Below are 17,909 nucleotides of genomic sequence, written 5' to 3' on the forward strand. Positions count from 1 at the left end.
GCTCAAGCGCTCATGTCTCTGAGCCATGGCAGAGCACATGTGCTGCATGGACTCCTCCATTGTCTGCAATGCCTCAGGGATCTCCTCGCTTGAGACCCAGCATCTTCTCCCAGTGAAGCACAGACACGATGGGCCAAGTGACCTCTTTCTGTGCCGTAAACTTTCTATGATTCACAGGGAAGGAAATGGCTAGCAAATCTGTTTACCAAATCCATAGCAAGGGACCATCCCAAACATCTGGCACCAATCTAAGATAGTGTCCATTGCCAAGCCGAGGAAACCACTTGACGACCCACACAACTACCACTCCATTGCCCTGCTCTCAGTAAGGTCCTGGAGCGCCTCCTGCTCAACATCCTGGAAGCCGTGATGGCCCCCAAAATGCAGGTTTTCGCACAGGCTGCAACTGCTCCAAGGAGGTCCTGACACTGATCTGACATATTGAGGCAGGTTTTCAGAAAGGCCTGAAGACAGGAACTGCCTTTGTTGACGTATCCTGTGCCTATGACACAGTTTGGTGTACAAGCATGCTGCTGAAATTCTCCAAAACTATCTGCTGTGTGAAAACCCTACAACTAATCAACTGATCAGCAACCGACAGTTCGGTGTACACCTTGGAGATCAAATCAGCCACCCACGCATAACCAACAAAGGGATCAGGTCTTGCACCGGCCCTTTATATATACATACATTCATATATGCTGATAGCTTGGCCCCTCAGGACATTGAGAAAACATTCACGGAAGATCCAAGTTCTCTGGAAGCTTACTTCAGAAAATGGAGTCTCTGACCAAATGACGGCAAAACTGTTGTTTCAGACTTCCACCTGAACAATTCGAAGGCTGGAGAAGAACTTCACGTCCAATTCTGCAGCCGACTGCTCACAATCCCATGCCAAAATACATTAGCATCACTCTCGACCGTACATTGATCTATCGGCAACACTTCCACAACAAAGGAGCCAAGGTCAAGACGAGAGTGAATCTCATTAGGAAACTGGCGGGTACCACCTGCTGCAGCAGAGCTAACACACTACGCACTGCTTCACTCGCCCTGGTCTATCCAACAGCAGAGTACTGCTGCACAACCTGATTCAGGAGTCACCACACACATAGTAGATATCCACCTCTGGAAAATCATGAGGATTATTTCTGGAACATTGAGACCAACACAGCTCGAGTGGCTTCCTGTTCTAGCACACATTGAACCTCCTGATGTCTGCAGGGAAAACTTTCTCCTCAAAGAACACCACCGGCTGACAGCTAACGAAGCACTCCCATTGATATAGGACCTCAAAAAAACTCCATGCAGTCGCCTGAAATCTCACAGCCCCAACTGGAACACACTCCACACATTACAAACCAACGACAGCCCCACCTCTCATGGCATACCTCCTGGTTGACTGCTAACATCACCAACTACAATGGAAAATCTGGACAAACCTCAACTGCTTGAGGATGGGCCAGGAATATGTAGCCACTTGCTACACAAGTGGAACATGAGGACCAGCTCAAATTGTGACTGTGGCCATCCAAGACAGACCATCACCCACACATTGAACTCTTGCCCTGAGAAATCCACTCCTGTTGGCATCGCAACCATTCACACATCAGCTGAAGCCATTGAATGGATTGTTAACCTTGACATCGAACTATAACTGTTTCCCTATACACACGAATATATATCCTAATCCTTAATTCTGAGTACTTGCTGACTACAGCTGCTGTTACAACAATGAGGTTAAGCGCATTGTGGAAAAAAATGCAGAAATTACAACAGTGAAACAGGCTGTTCGGTTTATTTATTTTGAGATACGGCACTGAAACAGGCCCTTCGGCCCGCCAAGTCTGTGCCGACCAAGAACCACCCATTTATACTAACCCTACAGTAATCCCATATTCCCTACCACCTACCTACACTAGGGGCAACTTACAATGGCCAATTTACCTATCACCTGCAAGTCTTTGGCGGTGGGAGGAAACTGGAGCACCCGGCGAAAACCCACGCGGTCACAGGGAGAACTTGCAAACTCCGCGCAGGCAGTACCCAGAATTGAACCCGGGTGCCTGGAGCTGTGAGGCTGCGGTGCTAACCACTGTGCCACTATGCCGCCCCATGGTTTGTCCATGTTGTGCTTATTCTCACACAAGCAGTGGATGTAATCCCATGTGACCACTCTGTTCCCATGTCCCTTTATTCCCCTTTCCTTAAACCAGCTGCTATCTAACTATTCTTAAATGTTAACATAGGTATGGCTGAAATGATGGTGTGGAAGGGAGGGTTTCAGATTCCTGGGGCATTGGGACTAGTTTTGGGGCCAGGGAAAGCTGCACAGATGGGATGGCATTCTCCAAAACTGGAGAGGCGCCCTTGCCATAGGAACATAGAAATTGCTAGCTGAAAAAAGATCAAGGCCCATCTTGTTCACCTTGTACCATCCTGTTAATTGCATGATACAGTGGTAATGAAGTTGCAGACTAATACGGAGAAATCAATCAAACAGTTAGTCTATAATCTTTATCAGTGAGTCTCTTCGCGGAAAGAATAAATAGGGCAGCGGGAAAAGTTTTAAACTCTTTGTGGGGGTTTGGGAGGGGAAAATCCACAATAAGACAAAAGTGGTAGAAAGTGGTAAAAGTGACATATGGACAGGATGGGGACAAGTTACTCAAATAAGAAATAAAAACAAGAAATGCTGGAAAAACTCAGCAGATCTGGCAACATCTGTGGAGAGAGAAGCAGAGTTAACGTTTCAGGTCAGTTTTGATGAAGGTGAGGACAAATAATGCACCAAGGCCGTGTGACTTTGATAGGACTGTTAGGACGAGCTGTGGGAGTTGAGGTAAGTATGGGCTCAGATATGGGAGATTTCAAAATGTTCAAGGACCTTGGAGAGGAAAGGGAGATTGGAGATAAGGATAGAGGGGTGAAAGATGGCTTTTAGGGGAGCAGATGGTATCAATAGTTTTGAAAGGGAAGGGGATAGTATTTGAAAGGAAAACAATTACAGTATCAGCTAGTATATGGGCCAGGAAGGGAAGCTGGAGCACCTGCAATTTAGTGAGAATTGAACCAAGGGCACAAGAGGATGTTGTCATAAAACAAAGTTAGTCTGGAGAGAATGTAAGGGAGGATGGGAGATAAACTAGAGAGAAATGCAGGTGCAAAGCTAGGGCAAGGGGAGACTGTGGCAGTTTGGTAAGAAAGAGATAAACAGGAGGGTCAACTGGTTGGATATTCTCAGTCTTAGTGGCAATGATATTCATGTGTTCTCTGACTTGTTGGAGATGAATGAGGAAAGAAATAAATAAAATAAGCTTGCATTAATGGAAAGGTGGAGGGGAGAGGGATTTTAAAAGACAGTTGGTAGTGGAGGAAAGAAGGTGGTGATTTACATATTGTAAGCATTAACTTAAAACATAATTGTCAATGATGACATTTCCAAAACTCTGGATCGACTACGAGAGAATCGAATAAAATTGTGTCATGGGGAAAATTCAATTAGTAGTTCTTCCATTGCACGAGTTGGTGATGCAGAGGTTATGATAGGTACACAACTCAAGCAGTCTCTGTCCGTTCTCATTCATCCTTCCAACGCCATAGCGCCCAAGGCAGGAGGGCCATGAGTCATGGTCGGCCCCAACCCTGGCATTAAAGTGCCCCAGCAGGAATAGGTGTTCGGTGTTGGGGATGCTGCTAATGATGTTATGGAGTTGTTCATAGAACTGGTCTTTAGCTTCAGGTGCGGAACAGAGTGTTGGAGCATAGATGCTGAGTAGGTGTACTGGACCAGAGGTGGTGAGCAGTCGGATGGACAGTATGCGTTCCGAGCCATTTGAGGGAGGCTCTATCATGCTGAGCAAGGAGTTTCTGATGGCGAAGCCCACTCCATGCTGTCTTGGTTCTTCAGGATCCCTGCCCTGCCAGAAGAAGGTGTAGTCTTGCTCTGCTAGAGAGCCACTCGCGGGGAGGCGAGTCTCCTGAAGTGCTGCAATGTCCACATTGAGTCTACTGAGCTCGTTGTTAATGATGGCGGTCTTCCGAGAATCGTTGATTTGTGTAAGGTCTTCCGACAGGCCAGGACACATAGTTCTGACATTCCAGCTTGCAAAGCGAAGGGCTGGTACCTTCTTTCCTTTTTTCATGTTGTTTGGTGCGGTGTATCAGTCCACCTTTCGGGCAATGACCCTGAGCTCCAAGCACCCATTGAAGCAGGCAGACTGTGGCGGGACAGAACCTTATTGACCGGGGGCTGCCCGGTTTGAGGCGGGCGGTAGCTGTCCAGTGAGGTGCAATGACCTCTCCCACCGACAAAGGCAACCCGTGGCGCCCAGTTTCTACGCCAATTTATCTGGACTTATAACCCGTAACTGCTGCCTTCCGTGTTGTTTCAGTCGCTGTGAGGCAACTATGGAGTGACCTCTCCATGGCGCATGCCTGGGCAAATTTATGGAGGTTGAGAGTTGCCCAGTCGTCAAAACCCCCCTCTCGGCCTTTCTGGTGGGGTCCAAAGGAGTGCAGGACACGACGTTTGGCACCAGTATGGCTGCAGGAACTGCCGGAAACATGCCAAAGGTGACACATGACCGCCTACGGGGTTCCGCTCCGGATTTTCTGTTCTCCCTTCGTCAGATACAGGAGAAATGCCGTGAACAACAGATGCCCCTCTACATTGCTTTCATTGATCTCACCAAAGCCTTTGACCTCGTCAGCAGACGTGGTCTCTTCAGACTACTAGAAAAGATCGGATGTCCACCAAAGCTACTAAGTATCATCACCTCATTCCATGACAATATGAAAGGCACAATTCAACATGGTGGCTCCTCATCAGAGCCCTTTCCTATCCTGAGTGGTGTGAAACAGGGCTGTGTTCTCGCACCCACACTTTTTGGGATTTTCTTCTCCCTGCTGCTTTCACATGCGTTCAAATCCTCTGAAGAAGGAATTTTCCTCCACACAAGATCAGGGGGCAGGTTGTTCAACCTTGCCCGTCTAAGAGCGAAGTCCAAAGTACGGAAAGTCCTCATCAGAGAACTCCTCTTTGCTGACGATGCTGCTTTAACATCTCACACTGAAGAATGCCTGCAGAGTCTCATCGACAGGTTTGCGTCTGCCTGCAATGAATTTGGCCTAACCATCAGCCTCAAGAAAACGAACATCATGGGGCAGGATGTCAGAAATGCTCCATCCATCAATATTGGCGACCACGCTCTGGAAGTGGTTCAAGAGTTCACCTACCTAGGCTCAACTATCACCAGTAACCTGTCTCTAGATGCAGAAATCAACAAGCGCATGGGTAAGGCTTCCACTGCTATGTCCAGACTGGCCAAGAGAGTGTGGGAAAATGGCGCACTGACACGGAACACAAAAGTCCGAGTGTATCAGGCCTGTGTCCTCAGTACCTTGCTCTACGGCAGCGAGGCCTGGACAACGTATGCCAGCCAAGAGCGACGTCTCAATTCATTCCATCTTCGCTGCCTTCGGAGAATACTTGGCATCAGGTGGCAGGACTATATCTCCAACACAGAAGTCCTTGAAGCGGCCAACACCCCCAGCTTATACACACTACTGAGTCAGCGGCGCTTGAGATGGCTTGGCCATGTGAGCCGCATGGAAGATGGCAGGATCCCCAAAGACACATTGTACAGCGAGCTCGCCACTGGTATCAGACCCACCGGCCGTCCATGTCTCCGTTATAAAGACGTCTGCAAACGCGACATGAAATCGTGTGACATTGATCACAAGTCGTGGGAGTCAGTTGCCAGCATTCGCCAGAGCTGGCGGGCAGCCATAAAGACAGGGCTAAATTGTGGCGAGTCGAAGAGACTTAGTAGTTGGCAGGAAAAAAGACAGAGGCGCAAGGGGAGAGCCAACTGTGCAACAGCCCCAACAAACAAATTTCTCTGCAGCACCTGTGGAAGAGCCTGTCACTCCAGAATTGGCCTTTATAGCCACTCCAGGCGCTGCTTCACAAACCACTGACCACCTCCAGGCGCGTATCCATTGTCTCTCGAGATAAGGAGGCCCAAAAGAAAGAAAGAAGAAAGTTCTTCCATTGTGTCAAGGCTGTCAGTTTGCAGTTAGGTATGTTGAACAGTTTCTGTTCTCGCATAAGTTGACTCGCTTTCCCAAGCAGCATGTGTTAAAGTGATTAATCTAATTGATTGTTGTGCCTGTCATTTTAAATTATGGGAAAGAGAAGGAGGACTGGTTTTATTAGGCCATAGATAGTCATTATTTTAAAATACATTCTTCTTTAAACAAAAAGTACTCATGTATAAACTGAAATGTCAGTTTATCTACTAATATTTCGAATAACACTTCAAAAAGTATTAATTCAATTAATCTATTACACTTTTCTACAGAGTCAGATGACCAGAATTACAGAGTTCGTGCTGTGCATGCACTGGTTTATAAACTGCCAGACAAGAACAGAGAGATGCTCAATCTTTTGCTAAAACATTTAGTGAAGTGAGTAGTTGTATCTTTCTTTCATCATTTCAAGACTTCTGCCAATGATGGACATGCTAATTTAATTTATGTTGCATTTTAGAAATGTAGTTTGACGGATTTAAGATGTAATTTGCTGTTCGTTGACACTTCATAATTTCATTGCCTAGTGATCTTAAAAAGGTCTCAAGTAAAATTTAGCAGATGATAATGGATACCTTGGAGTTAATTGAATGGTGTAATCTATTAATTGACGGGTACAGGTGTCGCCAGTAATGGCGAGAGTCAAGTGTGAGTGATTTAGGAACATCCATTAACTTCCTGCAATCAAATTAAACTTCAAGTTACTAATTGAAGTCTTAATTTTAAAGTTTGTTTTGAAGTAAAAATCACCCTCTTTATTGTTTCAGCTGGTTAATCTGCAAAGAGTATATCCAATGTACATTAAAATTTAAATATTTTTTGAAATATTTGTTTGTTGACTGTGTTACTAATGGCTGTGACTCAAATTTGATAAGGTTTCAAAAATAAAATGACAGCTACTCCATTTTCACTTCATAATGAATTAGCAGCATTTACTAGATGCTGTATGTGTCACACACAATATTATGACTGGGAACATATTGCAAAGTTGCAGCTAAATAGTCTTTTTTTCATTGCAATACATGTAATCTTCATTTTTTTATGTTGGTGACCTTTTCCCATTCAAGTTTACCAATGGAGTTCATGTGTCAAGGGCTGTAGATGTCATATACATGGACTTCAGTAAGGCGTTTGATAAGGTTCCCCATGGTAGGCTGATGGAGAAAGTGAAGGCGCATGGGGTCCAAGGTGTACTAGCTAGATGGATAAAGAACTGGCTGGGCAACAGGAGACAGAGAGTAGCAGTGGAAGGGAGTTTCTCAAAATGGAGACGTGTGACCAGTGGTGTTCCACAGGGATCCGTGCTGGGACCACTGTTGTTTGTGATATACATAAATGATTTGGAGGAAAGTATAGGTGGTCTGATTAGCAAGTTTGCAGACGACACTAAGATTGGTGGAGTAGCAGATAGTGAAGGGGACTGTCAGAGAATACAGCAGAATATAGATAGACTGGAGAGTTGGGCAGAGAAATGGCAGATGGAGTTCAATCAGGGCAAATGCGAGGTGATGCATTTTGGAAGATCCAATTCAAGAGTGAACTATACAGTAAATGGAAAAGTCCTGGGGAAAATTGATGTACAGAGAGATTTGGGTGTTCAGGTCCATTGTTCCCTGAAGGTGGCAACGCAGGTCAATAGAGTGGTCAAGAAGGCATACGGCATGCTTTTCTTCATCGGACGGGGTATTGAGTACAAGAGTTGGCAGGTCATGTTACAGTTGTATAGGACTTTGGTTCGGCCACATTTGGAATACTGCGTGCAGTTCTGGTCGCCACATTACTAAAAGGATGTGGATGCTTTGGAGAGGGTGCAGAGGAGATTCACCAGGATGTTGCCTGGTATGGAGGGCGCTAGCTATGAAGAGAGGTTGAGTAGATTAGGATTATTTTCATTAGAAAGACGGAGGTTGAGGGGGGACCTGATTGAGGTGTACAAAATTATGAGAGGTATAGACAGAGTGGATAGCAAGAAGCTTTTTCCCAGAGTGGGGGATTCAATTACAAGGGGACACGAGTTCAAAGTGAAAGGGGAAAAGTTTAGGGGGGATATGTGTGGAAATTTCTTTACGCAGAGGGTGGTGGGTGCATGGAACGCTTTGCCAGCGGAGGTGGTAGACGCGGGCACAATAGCGTCTTTTAAGATGTATCTAGACAGATACATGAATGGGCAGGAAGTAAAGAGATACAGACCCTTAGAAAATAGGCGACAGGTTTAGATAGAGGATTTGGATCGGCGTAGGCTTGGAGGGCCGAAGGGCCTGTTCCTGTGCTGTAATTTTCTTCTTTGTTCTTTGTTACATTGAAGTATTTTTGTCTTTATTCTTGTTAGCTCTTTTCACCAAGTTTCTTTGCTTAAAAACAGGTTCTTTTAAGAAAGATAACGCCCTCAAAATGGCTTCTGCACCTCCAAACTGGAAAAATGGCTTCTTTCTTCTGCATCAAGTAGATGAGGAAAAAGACAGTCAATATAGTTGATTACAAACTGACACATCCATCTGGATGAACAGTCAACAAGTACATCTAGAAATAATTGACATGTATTATCCAATTTTTTGCAACATGATCTAATCAGGATAAACCACTGGCATGCATTATGTATGTAGTCATGCAAGCCCCCCACCTGCCAAGATTGAGGCACACATTATTTCGCCACATGAATATTAAAACTTAAAATTGTGGCTGGGAAGAAAAGAGGGCCTATCGCAAGGAATTGCCAGGCCCCTGACTGGAAAGACATTTGCATGCTAGCAGACAGTGTTGGAACAAGAGACCCAGTCCTTGCTTCCTCAGTACACAGAAGAAGTGGTCAGACCAGTTTAGTCACATGACTGGCTGTTTTTTTGAATTTGAACTGGCCACAGAACTCTAAACTCAGAAAGCTCTTTGCTCCTCGACTGAGAACACCTCTCTCCTGTCTGCTCTCATCTCTTTCTCACGGAACGGAAGACCCATTGAAGACCCGTGAACTCAGAGAGAGAAAAGTCTCCTGCGTGAACAAGGTTTAAGAAGAATACTGGACCCCAACGAAAAGTAACAGCTGTCCACAATCAAAAACTCTATGGCGAGCTGGAAACACAGAAACAGTAACAAGAAACCCCCTTCAGAGACTGCCTCAAACCTCTCTATTTTTCTTCTGCTCTTTTCTGTCCCTATTTGCATGTGTGTATCGCATGTGCATAGCAGCGTGGGCGCATCATTAATCCGTAGGCGTTAACCAAATTCGAGTTTAAATAAGTTTAATAAATTTCACTTTTCTTCTTTAAACCTAAGAAAACCTGCTGTGCTCATTTCTTTGCCTTATACTTCGAAAGTGGTAAACAAGGATTCACCAAGGGGGGAGCTCAAAACACAGTGCTTTTAAAAATCAAACCCTGTTACAATAAGACCAGATGAAGACAGTAAAAGACCCCTAGACACCTTTCTCATCTGGACGTAACAATGTGTTAAGAAACTTGCTGTCCATTGATAAAGAAATGTTTTACTTGTTCTCAGAATGTGGGTAATGTTGGCAAGGCCACGTTTATTGCCAGTTCTTATTTGCTTGGGAAGGTAGTTGTAGGCCTTTTGCCAAGGTGATTTTTGCTAGGCCAGGTCAGAAGGCATTAAGTAGAGTGGGACAAGAATCGAGTGTGGACCAGACCGGATAGGGGTTTTTATGACCATCTGGGTACATTATTTCTTAAACTATTTATTATATGTGGAAGTTACTATAGTTAACTCAGGTTTCCTTTAGAAATAGTCCTGTATCAGATCATCCATGTAGTATATCAAAAATCTTGAATCTGCATGATCTTTGTGCCAATTTTTCTATTACAAATCTCTATATTTAATTTTACATTGGAAGTGGCTATTGTAAAGTTGTCACTGTGTTTTACATCCTCGCACCAGTGGTGGTATGATAGCGCCTCAGTTTTGCATGTCCCTCAACCTGTACAGCAGACAAAACCCATGCTCCAACCAACGTTACTTATCTGCTTTCCAAATTAACTTAGTTTAGAATTAAATAACAAAACATAAAATCAAAGTATAATACAAAATAAGGAAAGATGGTAGATCTTTAAAATGGGGACTGAGTTACATCTGTGTGCCCTGGTTAAATTATCTCGGCCTTCTTTTTTTTTTACCTGTAAGCAACGCGTGGTTTTGACTCCCCTTATTTGACACCATGGACAATTTACCAGTGTTAACAATTAATACTGACTTTTTCATGTCATCAGCCACTGTAGAGGATGGTATATATGGTTGCCCACCTGTTTAGACTTCCATCTGTCTTATGTTTGAACTTTTGTTTTTCCTTCATGATTTTCTTCCCTCCCTTTTTCTTCAGAAAGTGTTCGCTCCTTGTTGGAGTACTGTTATAGGAAGCTGATAGGCTCTTTGTGCCTAACACAAAGTGGCCATTAAACAAGTGTGAGCCCTAATGGTGAGTGTCAGCACGTTATTCACTCAAAGAGCATCATGGCTGTACTTAATCTCATCTGACAAACACAAGAATGCACTTCCAGTATTAGTTACTCGAAAGTAATCAGAGCTGGGAGCCTTTGCTTATTTTCATCTCCATTATCCATGGACTCTAACTGAAGCATCTCTACTAATCAAATTAACTAACTGAGCACAGACCACAAATGAACCTGGAATCTTTCTGGTAACTAAAATTTAGCTTAGAATATCCACATTAAGCTCGTGCAGTGCAAAGATAGAATCAACAGATGTACTGCAGGCTTCCAGTTCAGCAAATGTGCTTTTCATTTGAGCCACCTACAAAATAAATGAGTTCACTATCAACATCCTGGGGGTTACCATTGACCAGAAACTTAACTGCACCAGCCATATAAATGCTGTGGTTACAAAAGCAGGTCAGAAGCTGGGAATTCTGCGCAAGTAACTCACTTCCTGACTCCCCAAAGCCTGTCCACTATCTGCAAGACCCAAATCAGGAGTGTGATGGAATGCTCCCAACTTGCCTGGATGAGTGCAGCTGCAACAACACTGAAAAAGGTCGACACCATCCAGGACAAAGCAGCCCGCTTGATTGGCACCCCATCCACCACCTTAAACATTCACTCCAACCACCACCGCTGCACAGTGGCAGCAGTGTGTACCACATACAAGATACACTGCAGTAACTCACCAAGCCTCCTTTGACAGCACCTTCCAAATCCGTAACCTCTACCATCCAGAAGGACAAGTGTTGCAGATGCATGGAAACACCACCACCTGCAAGATGCCCTCCAAGCCACACACCGTCCTGACTTAGAACTATATCACCGTTCCTTCACTGTCGCTGGGTCAAAAAACCTGGAACTCCCTCCCGAATAGCGCTGTGGGTGTACCTACACCAGATGGACTGCTGCAGTTCATGAATGTGTCTCACCACCACCTTCTCAAAGGCAACTAGGGATGTGCAACAAATGTTGGCCTTGCCAGCAACACTCATATCCTATGAAAGAATTTTTAAAAAGCTGTGAAAGAGATGTGATAGAGGTGAACGAGTCATGCCATACATAGATGATCTAGAATGTACAACAAAAACTAATTGCACTCCAACAGCATGATGTCTAGGAACCTGTAGAATAGTTGACATTGAAGGAAATGTATATTATAGCCCAAATTAAAAGTCAAAATAAACACAATGAAGAGATGAGAATATCTTCCCATTAAGAAAAAGAGCACTCATAACCGTAAGAATGGAAGAATTGTTTAAAAAAGGAAAAATAAACAAAATTACCTGATCAACATAGGATGAGAAAAGAAGCAAACTCACGCATGCAAAGGCAAACCTGACAATAAAGATAACTTTCTTGTCTGATCGCTCAAAAGGTGCATTGTACCTGAAATGTACTGCACCTCTAAAGAGAGCGATGCTCATAATTTTCCTGCCATGGCTATTTTCAATGCACAAGCCAGCTGCATGACTGCCTGTTGGAAGGACCATGCACTGGTACCAGGGGGAAGTGGTGTCAGGAAGGAGCTTCAGCCTCAGGAGATCTGCATCTGCGCCCCTGGCCCAAGACCTGGAAATCATCTTGGCGGGGAGGGATGAAGTTTCCTGAAGCAAAAAAATTGCGCGGCCCTGAAACTGCTCCCGAGCCTCTAATCCCTGTGGTTCCTGGTTTCTTCAGGTGTACCTCCACTTGGATGGCTAATGGATTGAAGTCAGGTTGAGAGGGATGGATAATGCTCCCTCCCCTGTTGTACTCCCTCCCCTATTGTTACCATGCTTACATTGGGCTCGCACCTACTATGTGGTGTAATTTTAGCACAGCCCCAAAAAAAGTCCTGGGCAGAGAAATAGAGGCGGACACCTGACACAACAAGCCTCACTTCATTTCCTCTTTCCTGTATCTGGAATCCCTTACTGTACCAGTAACCTGCAATAAACAAAATAGATTTCTCCCTGCATTGTTCATAGACAACAAAGACAGAGAGCATGGTAGGTATGACTGGGAATGAAAGGTGGGGTTGCAACAGTGGATATATGGGGAATCCATATATGCCTGATAGATAATTCTCAATACGTCAAATAATATCATACAAGTGCAACATATTTGATATTTAATTTAAGTCAACGGTAATTGATTGTTTGGAAAGTATGTTAGGATATAGAATAGCCAATATGTACATAATAGCTATACATCGATTAAGTTGTAAAAGTGAAACTGATAAATCAAATAGAGAAGGAATTGAATAGACGAGCAGTTGGGATGAAAAATAGCATGTTTTTTAGTGTAGGTAAATGCAAAGTTGAGACTGGGGAAGTGACTTGGAGGGTGAATAAAGAATAGAAATGCAGCTAAATGGTATTCGTGCACTCAACATAATACAGGAGAGTATTCCTACATAGCTCTTTGAGGCTATCTTTACAGCGTGTAGTAGCAGTAAGTAAAAGCACAAAGATCTTAGGGAGTTGGACCACAAGCATAAATCTTAAATCTCAGGAAATGATAATGAACTTTTGCAGAGACTCAGTTCAGAAGTGGAAGGTGAGCAGACATTTTGATGTAACTACATAGAAGATGGTGGATACGTGGAGCAGATTCTAGGGAATTCAGCGAAGGTGGATTCTATTTAGGAAGATACTGGATAAATATTTGGCAGGGAAAGTGATTGAAAGATACCAGAGATAGATGATGTGTAATCAGATAAACTGTAATAATCTCTTTCAGACTTAACATTCCTTACAGATTCAGGTTTTTTTTTTGTGCCTGTCTTCTAGTTAACAATAAATGTGAAATACCAACACATCTGAATACAATAAGTGAACATTTTCGTGTTCTGTAATTGCAGAGTATCCACTCACAGTCAAAAAAACCTGATGACTGTATCCAACTTGGGTGTTATTTTTGGACCAACACTAATGAGATCCCAAGAAGAGACTGTAGCAGCTATGATGAACATTAAATTTCAGAACATTGTGGTTGAGATTCTGATAGAGAATTATGAAAAGGTACTGTTGAACTATTTTTTCAGTGGTTGCATTTTATATTTGAAGTAGTTCATTGTCATTAGTCATGGGTAAAAACAAAACAAAAATGTCTCTCTCTCTAGCTGTCTCTCTGCTTGTTTCATATTCTTTCTGCCATCTATCTTTCTGTTGGTCTTTTCCTCTCTTTTGCCTTCTCCCTTTCTCACAATTTCTGACTAACTTGTCCTTCACTTACTTTCTTTCTGTAAGTCTCAACATCATTATATCTTTCTCTCTCACTAAGTTTCTCACTGTCATTATATTCTTCTCACACCGTCTGCATGTTTTTCTCTCTCTGTTTTACTAATACTTCCCCTTCCCCCCCCAGCAACCCCCGCCAAATATTCTGTTTCCTTTTTCTTGCTTTCTGTTATTTCTTTCATCTCCCAAAGCTGACTGGGGACTTCGGCCCTCTGATATACCTAGAAATGTTATTATGTTTCCCTGGTAATGCCAGGGTTGGTGCATATATCAATTTTTGTGGGATTGTCAGTTGAGATAAATTGCAGATTCGGTTAAATTTATTCAAGACAGAGAGTGATTTTGAACCTTTATTTCGTAACAAAGATGAGTGATGGACAAATAAAATAAGTCAATTATTGGAAGAGAAGGACACAATTTTTTTTGGTTGAAATTTTTAGACTGTGAATAACTCCTGAGGAGATCAGTTGTGATATTTTGTGACATTAGTCCTTATTATGTTTTGACAATATCCAATGCAATTAAAGCAAAAATGCCTTTGTTCTGCATGTTGTATTTAGATACAATCCTGAAATGGAGAACAATTGCGCTAGCAGTGGGGCTTTAAGTTTTTTTTTTCCATTATTGGCTGATTGTCATTGCATTATCTATGCTTCATGTTTATTTGTGTATGTATTGAGTGCAAGGTGGTGTGTCTAATTAATTAATTAACTCTAAGATCCAAGAATTAAGTATTCATATCTTTTGAAATTTTCTTTATTGTGATGTACTAAACTTCATACACTGGGACTAGGGAAACAGTATTTCTTTTGTTGGAGAGCATTGGACCATTTAATATCGCGGAAAAGATAGTGAGGAGAGAATTTAGGAGAGATTTTTTGTGGAGATAATTGTTACTGTATGAAATACTTTTTCACGCAGGGCACTTGAGGCAGATATCGTAGCTCCTTTTAAAAGTAAAGTAGTGACACATTTGAAGCAGAGAAAGATACATAACTCTGGGGCAATGGGATTCTTTTTAGATTGTTCTAGCAAGGATGAGGCACAGGCGTGATCAGCCAAATGTGCCCCTTCTATCCTGTAAACTTTTATGGTTTGTTGCTGCTGGATGTCAGAATTTGCCAAGTCCTAATCCAGTTACCAGTAATCATGGTTTCACAGCAAGAATCTATCTACAGTACGGCACTGTTGACTCCTTATGGAGTGAGTGAGTGAGTGTGTGTGTAACAATGCCTGGTGTGGGAGGTAGAAAATAAATTGGATTTGTACAATCTGGATGTTGTTCTGATGGGAATGAAACACAATGTTTGGGTAGAGTAAATAGAGCTCCACTTAGTATCAGCTAAAAAATACTTAGCAATGGCAAAAGCATGTTGAATAGCAACTTTAACCAAAAAAATTGCTAATTCCTAATTTGTGTATTTTAAAGTTAGCTTTTTTTAAAATATAAGAGTTAAAGATGCATTTCTGCGCGTTAGATCAATAATCCATTGCTGAGTGCCATGTTGGCATCTTATTTTCTATTTCAATTACATTTATAATTATATAGACGTTTTAGTATTTGATAATGTTCTGCAAACTAATGTTTTAGTTCTCTCATTCATAGATATTCAATACTCTACCAGATCCAAATGTTCCTCTTCCTCAACCCGAGCAGAGATCTGGATCTAGGCGAAGCAAGGCAACTTGCCTATCGACAGGTCCAAGAAGACCCAGAGGCATCTACAGTCCAACATTGTGTCTGGCAGATGCAGACAGTAAGCACAACATACAGATAAACTGTTTAAGAGCTATACTAATTTTTAAAATCAAACAGGCCACATATGGAATCTGTTGCTGAAAAATGTAAACCACAAACTCAAAACTTTTCTGAATATCTACATTTGAAAAATGTATTGCAAGGGATTGCTATGGTATGGTAATCAATAGATACCTGAAATTTATCAGTTTTCTCTGCCCTCAAGGTTATTTCCTTCTTCCTTTTAGATGCATGCACGTAATGCACCATTCTCCAACATAGATCATTCTAGCTGTCTACAAGAAAATGAGTGACCCAGATTGACAGAGGCTAGAAATTGTGTGTAAGGATTTATGACCACTATTATGAACGCTGGACTTTGTAGTATGATTATGTTTTTAAAAACTGTGATTTTTAATGTAGTATCAGGAGGATACATATGACCTCACACCAACTCTACCTAGAAACAAGACAAGGATCCTGGTTATCAAGTGAACAAGGAACCCAGATCAAAGATGCTTTTGAAAGCAGAATGCAAGGTTGTAACACCTGAAGAACAATGTGTTTCGCTCTCCCAGACTCTCAGATCATAAACAGGGACCCAGGGACCCTGACGGTGCAAACTCGAATTGATATTTGTAACACCTGGAAACAAAGGAAGGCCCAGGTGGTTCTGCTGTGGCCAGACTTGTGGACTCTGCGTATTCAAAAAGGCAAATGATGATTGACTTTTGATTCTGGATAAATTCAACAGGCTTTCAGAAGTCTGGAGGCTGTAAGGAAGACAGGAAGATATCCAAACCAGAAGTGGCAGAGGGAGAAAACATATGCTGTCAGAACATTGACACAGCAGAAGGCTGCTAAGACTTGAACCCAATTCAAAAGCTGAGGTTTGCAGAGGAAAAAAGACCAATGGGGTCACCGGAGATCACCTTATGCTCAGAAGACCAGGTGCTCGTAAGAAGTGAGCAAAGAGGACATTGACTTTGAGAAGGCCTGGGAGGAGTTTGGGCCTTCTAAATGCAAAGATATTACTTCAATGAGGACACCGCGTAACGTATTAATATGGTGTGGGGTTTTCAAGTGTTTTAATAAGTTAATGGGAAATACCTTTCTCTGTAATTTAGGGTATTAGCTACTTACAAAGAACTGTTTAGTTGATGGTGATTTTTAGTTTAGTTTTAGTTGTAAAAATCTAAAAATGTGAAATCTTGTGAAATTCTTTAATCGGTCTGGGAAGTTCATATCTTGTGTTTTAACATAAACGGTCTTTCTGAGGTTGTAACACCACATATCTTCATCCTGCTACTCTGCGATATGGAATATTGGTACATTAAAGCATTCTGCCACCAGGTTGCCATGTTATAATAGAGCTTTAATGGATGTTTGTCTGCAAAGATATCTAATGGGCCTTTTGCTTCTATATTTCTAAAACGTAAGTCAACAATTAACTTAAAAAGTTCGAAAGAGAGAAAGATACATTTATGTAATGGCTTATCACTTTCTCTGAAATTTCTCAAAGCACTTCATGTGTGATGAATCACTTGAATGAATGAATTAGGCAAATTTAGCAGCCATTTTACACATAGCAAGATCCTGAAAACCGCAAGTCACGAAAGACCAGTTAATCTCTCTCAATGGTCTTAATTGAGGAAGGAATGTTACCTGACCTTCCTGCAGGAGCGAGAGCAGTCGGACCTCTTCCAGCGCGCCGGAGTTTTGAAAAAACGCAACAGTGACGTCACAGGGGAGCTGCAAGGTAATTGGTTGGTGAGTCACTGCTGTTAGGGAATAGCTCCAAATAGCTGGGTAAGTATCTAATGTAAGAAAAGTTTAAAGTTTATTTCAAATATAGTAAGTAGTGTTTTTTTTAGGGAGTTCTGTAGTAACCAGGACCAGGGAAGAAGGGCCCTAGCGTAACTGATATTATTGGACATTAAGATCTTCCAGAAGGTTTAATTTAATTTAAAGAGTTAAGTCATGGCAGGAGAGCTCAAAGCCATGGTGTGCTCCATGTCAGAAGCCGGGAACATTTCCAATGCCCAGGACCAGCATGTGTGCAGGAAGTGTCTCCAGCTGCAGCTCCTGGAAGCCCGTGTTTCGGAGTTGGAGTGGCAGCTGGGGACAATGCAGCATCCACGAGACGGAGAGTATCGTGGATAGCACATGTAGAGAGGTGGTCACACCGCAGGCTCAGACCCCACAGGCAGGAGGGGAATGGGTGACCACCAGGCAGAGCAAGAGGACTAGGCAGGCAGTTCAGGAATCTCCTGTGGCTCTTCCCCTGCAAAACAGGTATACTACTTTGGATACTGTTGGGGGGAATGGCCTCGCAGGGGAAAGCAGCAACAGCCCAATTGGTTGCACCACGGTTGGCTCTGCTGCACAGGGGAGGAGTAAAACATGTGGGAA

The 17,909-nt window shown here is 42.8% G+C and overlaps 1 protein-coding gene across 3 annotated transcripts in view; it reads left to right on the plus strand.

The window, feature by feature from the left end:
- The window catches only part of arhgap42a (Rho GTPase activating protein 42a), a 503,828-nt gene that overhangs the window by 439,273 nt on the left and 46,646 nt on the right, over positions 1-17,909 (plus strand). For all 3 annotated transcript variants that reach the window (XM_068034054.1, XM_068034055.1, XM_068034056.1), the window contains 3 exons: positions 6,366-6,471; positions 13,381-13,540; positions 15,366-15,516. In XM_068034054.1, the coding sequence (XP_067890155.1) occupies positions 6,366-6,471; positions 13,381-13,540; positions 15,366-15,516 (417 nt within the window). The remainder of the gene's footprint in view (positions 1-6,365; positions 6,472-13,380; positions 13,541-15,365; positions 15,517-17,909) is intronic.

This window comes from Heterodontus francisci, chromosome 6 (assembly GCF_036365525.1).
Source record: "Heterodontus francisci isolate sHetFra1 chromosome 6, sHetFra1.hap1, whole genome shotgun sequence".
Classification (NCBI taxonomy): domain Eukaryota; kingdom Metazoa; phylum Chordata; class Chondrichthyes; order Heterodontiformes; family Heterodontidae; genus Heterodontus; species Heterodontus francisci.